Genomic DNA, 8570 nt, shown 5'->3' on the forward strand with positions numbered 1-8570 from the left:
GGCTCGTTTTCTCTCTCTCTCTCTCTCTCTCTCTCTCTCTTTTACACATTTACACACGCATCTCGATAGCTAAGGTTCTTCTGCACTCGGTTTCACTCGCAATACTATTGTATAAAAGACATTTTTCGTTATACTATTTCATAAAAATTAATTGTTTTAAGATTGATCTAATAAAGTGTGTTTTCCGTTATTTTCTTCATAATTTTAAAAGTATCAGCGGTGAACATGTGTTTCCAATTATAAATCTAAAACAGGAAATCGTAATAAAAGATATCGTAGACGAATAAATGTTACGTCTCTGTGCTGTACGGAGACAAAGAGAGAGATAGAGCGAGAGGGGGGTGAACCTTTACCTTGCAGCTGCTGCATAGACATTGATTTGGCACGTATCACTTTTTAAGCTGATAGATTGTAATTCATTTTCTAAAAGTTGTATGAATTTAGACTTGAGCATGCATTAGAAAACATAAACTTGTGACATCAAGTTGATGTCGTCACTTATGTCGATTAAACAAATACAGCTTTGAAGACACTACCAGAAAAATAAACAGGTCGGGCAGTTCCATCTGTATGAGTGTGAGTTGAGATTGACATCGTCCAAAAAATCTCCCATCCATTATACTGCTACCACTTCTTCGTTTCAAAATATTTCTATGCGAAGCCCTAATTCATTAGTAAGTCCTCGCTCCACTTTTTCTAAATTTAGTGCCTATACTTCATTATGCTATTGCCGTTATAAAGTTGTTTTTTAATTTTGTTTAAATTACCGTATCAATTATTTTATTTCCGAATCAACTTTTAAGTAATCGTACAAAAGACCGACCTGTTAATAAGTGACGTTCTAGTATCCGGTCAAATTTTGTAAAATTTCGAAAAATAATTTTAATTTTAATTTTAATTTTGACAAAGAAAATTTAAAAATTAATCTCAAAAGAGATTTTCAGTAAAAAAAGTGTAAACTTCGTGAATTGTAATTAAAAAGTGCCCAGTAATTAGTATTAAGAAAAATCACTTTGCACCAATATCCGGTCATTTTTTAACACGGGATATTTCCATTGTTTCATTTAAAAAACTGTTTGCCAGACTGAAACTACACTTACAAATGATAATTAACTTGATTATAGCATTTATAGTAGATTACATCACAAGATTTCATCACGTGATGTATACAATTTTTCTGTATCCTCCGCCGAAAGTAAAAAATAACAAATTGATTATTAATGATATATCAGACAAGAAAATGCAACTTAATTCTGCTGTCGCGTAGCACTTTAAACTTTCGGGTCATGCGCTTGCACCGCCCTCTTGCGACCATCATATTATCATTAATATTAAGTGCGTGCGATCTATTTATTTACGTTGTCTGCTTGTTTATGTTTGCATTCGAGGCAAGCTTGCAACTTGGACAGGTAACAGTTGTCTATTATAGAATTCGAGTAGTCTTAATTTTTCATTTTAAGTAAAACGACTATGCTGACGAGTTGAAGTTACCATTAATGATAATGAAAGAATGAACAGGGAAGCCCGACATTTGCAAAAACGAGGCGAAGCCGAGTTTTTGCTGGTCGGGGCTAATGAAAAATAATACAATCAATAGTGTAATAGAAAATAGATGAGAACAGGTAATAATTTAATTTCACAATAAGAAATCAGTTGTCATCTCTTGATTTGTTGACAGAAAAATTAAAAACGCAATTATTAAATGTACAATTAACAAAAATTTTTCTAACGGATTAGTATAGACTGCATTTATGTTGATTTCTCGATTATTAAGCTTCGTTTTTTTTGTAGGAATGTTATGCTCATTCGCTAGATTAAATTTGACTTTAACTGCTGGCTGTGCAAATAAATTAAGCTCCTATTGCAAATAAAACTATTAAAAATATATCTCGAATATAAAATGAAGTTTTTTATTATTTTTAATTTTATTGTATTTTATATCAATTCATGTGTAGGGAACAGTTATATATGTTTAATATCAATAATAATTGTAGTTTATTCATGTATATTATTTCTATAAATAATTGTTTTTGAAAAAATTAACAAATTCATTGATTTTTTTCATTTTACATATCATATATGCATCTTTAAATACATAAGATGAATGCAAGAGTGCGCTGCTAGCGCAGAGCAAAACATGTAAACATTTACAAGAGGCCGTAAAAGTCGAACTTTCGTGCGCAAAAACACGCATGAAAGTCTATACTTTCGGCCATAGGATACAGAAAAATTAATTTTCATGCTACCCCATCCGGAACTAACCTTTTTCGCCCCGGTAACGTAAACGAAAAAGTTAATTTCGACTGGGGGATTCATGAAAAATGAAAAAGCGCGTGTAATTATCGTCCGAGGCAGAGCCGAGACCGATAATTACACGTGCTCTGAGGCTTTTCAGTTTTTCGCTCCCTATAGGCACGTAATATACTATTGAAACCTGTCCAAACATTAATATAATTTGAATAAAAATGGCCGAGTATTCAGTCGTGGTCAGGTATTAGTACCGTCATACTATTATTTTATTATATAACCTATATTCATCTATAAGGATAACAGAGTACGAGAAACTTGTTGATGTTGACTTAACTTGCTAAAGTAAATTGATTTTTTATTGTGCTCTGCAGCGAATTGTTGTTTAAAAGCCAAAATTCTGTTTTCGCGAAATTCTAACAGTTTGACTTCATACACAGTTACTAAATATCGATATAAATAGTTTTTATCAACACGAATACCTATATTTTTATTTTCACAAAAATTGTCAAAAAATTGTCTTAACGCGAGTTTGAAAGATGGAGTCTATTAGACCTTTACTTGGGTAATTTTATTATTACATTCTTTGAATTGTAACTATTATATACTACCTTTTTATATGAATTTCTATTTTAGAATAAAGCAAGAATGTGACAATGTGTCATCAAATGAAGGTTATATAGATAGTCATGATTGGTATATCATGACAAGTCCATTTAATAATCAAGATATTAAAAATATTTTCCCGAACGAAAGTTTTGTATGTCCATTATAGTCAATTTAGATCGACATTTTGTAATTTATTTCGAAAGGAATCAAACTTAAGTAACATTTAATTGCAGGTTCACGGGCCACAACTTGCAAATTTTTCTGCAGTATCACAGTTTACATTCAAAGACGAGATAATAATCGATTTTGAATGCGAGGATGTCAAGCCTGGTATAGAATTTTTGCGCCCAAAAATCTCCGACTTTAACTCTACAAATGACTCAAATAATGTGAGAGTTGAAAAGTACAAGCGGCCAAGCAATATTGTTGAAGATGAACAAGTGAGAGTAAAGAAAAAAACGATTCTACGCGCTAATGAAAAAAATGAAACTTGTAAATGCGAGAGACGTCGAAAGAGCGATGGGCGAAGAGTTGTTGCGAAAAAAGGCGATAGTGTGGTGCCAAATAAAATCAAGCCACACAAGTGTAAAAAATGTCAAAAGAAATTTGGAAAGAAGGATGCTCTGAAAATTCACTTTAGCTTGGTACATGGTCATGTCAAATTCGAATGTGACATATGCAAAAAAGAATTCAATGATAAAAGTAATCTTAAAAACCACATTCACAACGTGCATATTCGTTTAAAATCCCACAAATGTGATGAATGTGATAAATCGTTTGGTGGGAAAGGCGATCTCAAAAAACATATCGATAGGATTCATAACTGCAGCAAACCTCATAAATGTAAAGTATGTAAAAAATCTTTCTTCAAAAGGAATGATTTAACAAAACATGTTGATTCGGTACATACCAATAAGAGTCGCGTTATTTGTGATATGTGTAAAAAATCGCTAAGTCGAAAAGATAGTCTAAGAAATCACATAAAAAATCAACATAATAAAAATAAGAAGTTGAACTAGATGAACGACGAAGATTGAAACAAAGTTTTTTTTTGTACTTATAAAATATTTTTATTGCTTAAATATTTTCTCGATGAATATTTAGAAAAGCTTTCTGATAATGTTAATTACATACGTACATAATTGCACGATTTCCGTAAAATTTTTGTTTCCAATTCAAAATGTACTTCATAAAAATTTTTTAAATAAAAAGTGTTTTTTTACGACGTTTCATGGATTAATTAACCTCTATTGATCTTCATATTATCGAACAATTTTGTAGAGAGCTTGAATATTCAAACGCTATTTTTTCACTCTTCTATTAAGGGAGTTGAAAATTAGTTAAACCACATTTTCTAATAATTTTACACGATGAACATTATTTCACGGCCCGCCTGTAATTTTTTTTTCTGGCAAAAAGTTGAATTGCAAAAGGTTGCAGCGAAGGAGCGCACGAATGATAAATAAACTGTAATCCTTTAAAAGGTATTTCTAATTATTTTTAGAGCGTGTATTTCCTGCATTGGTTAATTTAGCTGAAAACAAAGCTGATTTGCAAGGGCGCATGCTAAACAGTAAATCTTGACTAACAACGCGAACGAGCTTATACAGCCGATGCGCGCAGTTGGGAAATATGAGTCGTGAACACGCGAACCAGAGGCGAATAACAACACCGGTACCGAGAACATGCCATATACATGTACTTGCGCAGCTGCACATGCAGCATAGACCAACACATATAGACGGAAGGCAGCGAGGACACGCGAGCCGACTCGCAGCTCGCAAGCCTGCTGTAAGCTGTATACCGCATGCACAGCCATACAGCCGCACGCAGTTGGCGCGCGCATATTTTCCTCACTTTTCCAGGTGTCATTTTATCGTCCCTCTAGGGTTAATTACGCGCTCGACTGCAAATGATGGGCCGTGTCCGCTGCTTTTTCAGGTCATAACGGGAAAATCACATGGACGCGCTGCGAGCGTGCGCGCGCGCCTCAACGCTAATTAATTGAAATCCTGTTGTAAAATTTTAGATAACTCAAAGCGCATATACGAAATACGCTTTTCTAATCTCGGCGATTAATAATAATTGTTTCAAAAATGTGTACGTACTGTAGGCTGCGCGACGACGGCTGCGGCGGCGATGAAGGAAGAAACTCGCCGCATGCTCAGAATGCGAATTTAATTGAACGCTTATCACACTATTGAATCGTAGAACAACGAATGTAGCCTCTCGGAGTAGACTGCCTACGTTATTCCGTTGCCCATTGGATAGGTGCTCGATGCCAAGTCGCATTACTCTACTGTTAATTATCTCCGAGCATTCGACGTAATATATAATAAATTATATTATAATATATCGTTGCGTAATTTCGTTTGAAAAGCTTTAAAATGCGGTACTTAGTTGCATCGCGTCGCGCGCGCATTGTACGTAAAAATAATTACTCGCTTTAGCATCGCGGAGAAAAGAAAGAAAGAAACGGCCGAACGAAAGAGCGACGTCGATCGTTGCGAAATATCGGAGCAAACAGACGACGAGGTTTGGACGCCCAGAGTCTCTGAAATAAAAAAAAAATTCGTCGAGTACGTAAAAGTCGCATTAGAATAACTGGATCGTCGAGCATCGTCGACACAAAGCCTGTGCGAGCTTCCGCCTGCGGCTCTCAGAAGCGTACACACACATAGAGGGACAGATCGCCGACTATGTGGAGTATAGCACAGGAATAAACACGGCGAAATACGAAAAAAGAGGCAACGCGCGTCTAAACCGCACGCCGGTCGCAGAGGAAAGTCTCGCGTATAGTCCGAGCTCGGATTTTTCTCGAGGAAAGTCTTATTATAGTTTTAGCGATGGCGATACGGAGATCGCACGTGCTCGCCGAGCCTATTTATGCAGGCCGCAGCGCAACACAGCAGCAGTGGCAGCGGCACAGCGGAGAAAGGTGAAAGAGAGAGTTGCTGAAAAATGACTCTTGTGTGTATGTGTGTGTGCGGCGCGCGCGAGCGGCCAATTAAAGTCGCCTTCGCGTATCGACGGCGACTCGCGCGAGCCCCGACTCGTCGTGCAATACATAAACTTATCGCTCGAGCCTCAAAAACACGCGCCTCGTTTGTCAGTTTCAGCTTGGCTTTATCCAAGATGCATTTGGATTTACAAGCTGCGCGCGGCGTACAGCGGCTTCGATATCGCCCTCGGCTGCAATCGGACAAAGAGCCGCGCTAATCGTTCGATTTTGACGCAACCTTTACTAATGTCGAGGTGTTTCGCTCCCGATATAAACTTTTATACGCAACGGCGTCACAAAAGGCTTATGCTCGCGGCATTAGGCCGACGTCGACGGCTAATTAGGATAGCAGCTTACTTTCGATGCTAAACTCGGCCATCAGCGGAAATCGTCCTCGATATTCAGCCGCAAATAATCGAGAGAGCCGCTATAAATTAGATTCAGCGCTGCGGCGATCGGCGTCTTTTTGTCTTTCTCCAGCGGCGCACGGCGTCCGGTCGTGTCCGGTGCAAGCTGCTGCTTAAACGATTTTCAATGATTTCCAATGCGGCCCCGGATAGACGCGGCTGACGCTGGACATCGGTAGCCGACATTGATCAATTCGTTTGGCTCGCGTCGCGACCACGTCTCTGCGGAGCTCATTTCGATACGCAGCTGATTTCGTCGCACAAGTGTCCGGTCAAATTTCTAGCGTCCGCCATTTCGTTGATTAATTACTGTTACATCGTCCCTATGGTTAAGCCTCATCGACCATCAAAAGGCTGAAATGCTTATTTTATACCAAGAAAATGAAGCAATAGGAGCACGAGCTTCAGATAAGACATGCGATAAAACGAATAAATGCCGTCATGAAATTGGCACTTTGATTTCGCAAAAAGGATTTGATAGAGTAGGAAAACTCAACATCGTCGCGTGCGTCGCGATCCTCAGCTGCGGGATGATTCAATCGAATGAATTAGCCGCGCTCGCGACCAACATTTTTTCACCTCAGCCTGCGGCTCTCTTCGACTCTGCCCGCCTCTTGTTATCTCGCGGCAACTCGCGCAGTCCCCGACGTGATTATTGCGCTCTAGCCCTTGAGTTACCGAGTTCTGTCTCGGTGCCTGTATATAAGAAACGCGTATAAACAGGTTATTCGCACCAAATCATAATGATAATGATAATGATGATGATAATGATGATGTTGCGCCGCACACGGCGCTGCGTCTCGGCACAACGAGAGATACGTGTACGCGACGAGGCGGCCCTTTTAGCATGAGCCGCGTCGTACCGATGTGGCATAGGACGATTTCTGCGTCCGATCGAGAGTCTTTGTGCGGAGCACACACGTACACGCACGCATTAAAGTGATAATAATGTAAAGAGCCGGCCGGGAAATGATGTTGCTCGCTGCGCGTTGCGGATTAAAGGAGTGGCTCGCAATCGTTTCGCAGTTTGACCCCGCGCGCACCGGCAGCCAAAGTATTTCTATCATTTTTATGCGCGCATAAATCGCATAAATCTAACACGGCGCGTTGCAGGTTGTTGTTATTGTTGCTGTTGTAGCAGCAAAAGCTACGAATTATTATTGCAGTCGCTGTGCGCCGCGAGTTTTTACATTGAATCGACCGCAGCAGCAATTCGCAGCTGTAGCAAAGAGTCGACGAGCCTGCCGCGATAAAATAGGTAGCTTTGTATTTTAATGTACTTGGGAACGGTTCATTTGACTGGCTAGCTCGGCGCTCAAAGATTTAGATGCCATAAAGCTCGAAGAAGGCCGCGAGCTCGAGACACAGTCGCGTCGAGAGGTATACACGCGAGTAGTCGGCGTTAGCTAGTACTGCACCGACGCGACGCACCGATTTTACACCGATATATATTGCGCGCGCCGCAGACGAGAAATTAGAAAAGCAGTTATACGCGCCTTCCAACCGTCTATGCGCGCTAAGTCGACGTCCTTTTCGCGTTTTATGGATGTATATGGCAGCTACACCCGTGCGTGTATATACAGACCCCCGCCTGTATCCGAGCATCGTCCTCCATAATATAACTATATAATTTAAAGATTTCAGATTTATGATCGACGCGGTCGATTTTGACCCACAATACGCTTCAATATTACTTGCGCCGTGCAGGTGCTACTCAAGCTGTGAATACTCATATTTCTTTGTCGAGCCGATTGATGAATTTCCTAATATAAAGACAATTACGGCTATTTATGACAATACTGGCATTTGCGTAAACGAGAGTAATCCCGTGAAACAAACGAATCTGTTTGTGTCAAATCAATATTAGTGTTATTAGTTTAGAAGGACTGCAAGTGAAATCTTTCGTTAAAGTTTAGTTCAATTATTATAGTATTGCGTTTTTTTTTATTTCATGAATTTTTTGTGCATTGGGTATACAAGTTTGTAATCCAAACGAGCCAAACGAATGTTCAGCTGAATTATTTATCTTTCAAGGGTTGGTTAAAAGTTTCAACCGCAAACGCTTTGCGTGTCTTTCCGTGTAGGCTATTTTCTAGTCGAAATAAAGCAAAATAATAACTTTCTATTACATGGCTGTGTTATTGGAAACAAATAGTTTTTTGTCTTGGCGCAGACGGCCGTTTGATGAGCTCAATGAGCAGATGTTTTTATTTGCTTTCCATAGAAAGAACAGCGATTCATTGACCGTGATTATTTTAATCTGAAAAAACGATTCGCATATAGAGCGATATTTTATAAAAAGACTC

At 38.9% G+C, this 8570-nt stretch overlaps 1 protein-coding gene across 1 annotated transcript; it reads left to right on the forward strand.

The window, feature by feature from the left end:
* Nucleotides 1–2547: 2547 nt before the first annotated feature.
* Nucleotides 2548–3875, forward strand: LOC106649747 (zinc finger protein 888-like). The gene is made up of 3 exons (XM_023460063.1): nucleotides 2548–2812; nucleotides 2884–3007; nucleotides 3090–3875. The coding sequence occupies exons 1-3, from the start codon at nucleotides 2787–2789 to the stop codon at nucleotides 3873–3875; spliced, it is 936 nt and encodes a 311-aa protein (XP_023315831.1). The 5' UTR covers nucleotides 2548–2786.
* Nucleotides 3876–8570: the final 4695 nt, after the last annotated feature.

The sequence above is a fragment of the Trichogramma pretiosum genome, unplaced genomic scaffold (assembly GCF_000599845.2).
Source record: "Trichogramma pretiosum strain Unisexual culture from Peru unplaced genomic scaffold, Tpre_2.0 scaffold60, whole genome shotgun sequence".
Taxonomy (NCBI): Eukaryota; Metazoa; Arthropoda; class Insecta; order Hymenoptera; family Trichogrammatidae; genus Trichogramma; species Trichogramma pretiosum.

Excerpts from the sequence above, each read along its gene's own strand:
- LOC106649747 (XM_023460063.1), top strand. The coding sequence starts at position 2,787 with ATGGAGTCTATTAGACCTTTACTTGG. Across the intron at positions 2,813-2,883 it reads TCTATTAGACCTTTACTTGG|AATAAAGCAAGAATGTGACA; the intron begins GTAATTTTATTA and ends TTTCTATTTTAG. Across the intron at positions 3,008-3,089 it reads TTTTCCCGAACGAAAGTTTT|GTTCACGGGCCACAACTTGC; the intron begins GTATGTCCATTA and ends ATTTAATTGCAG.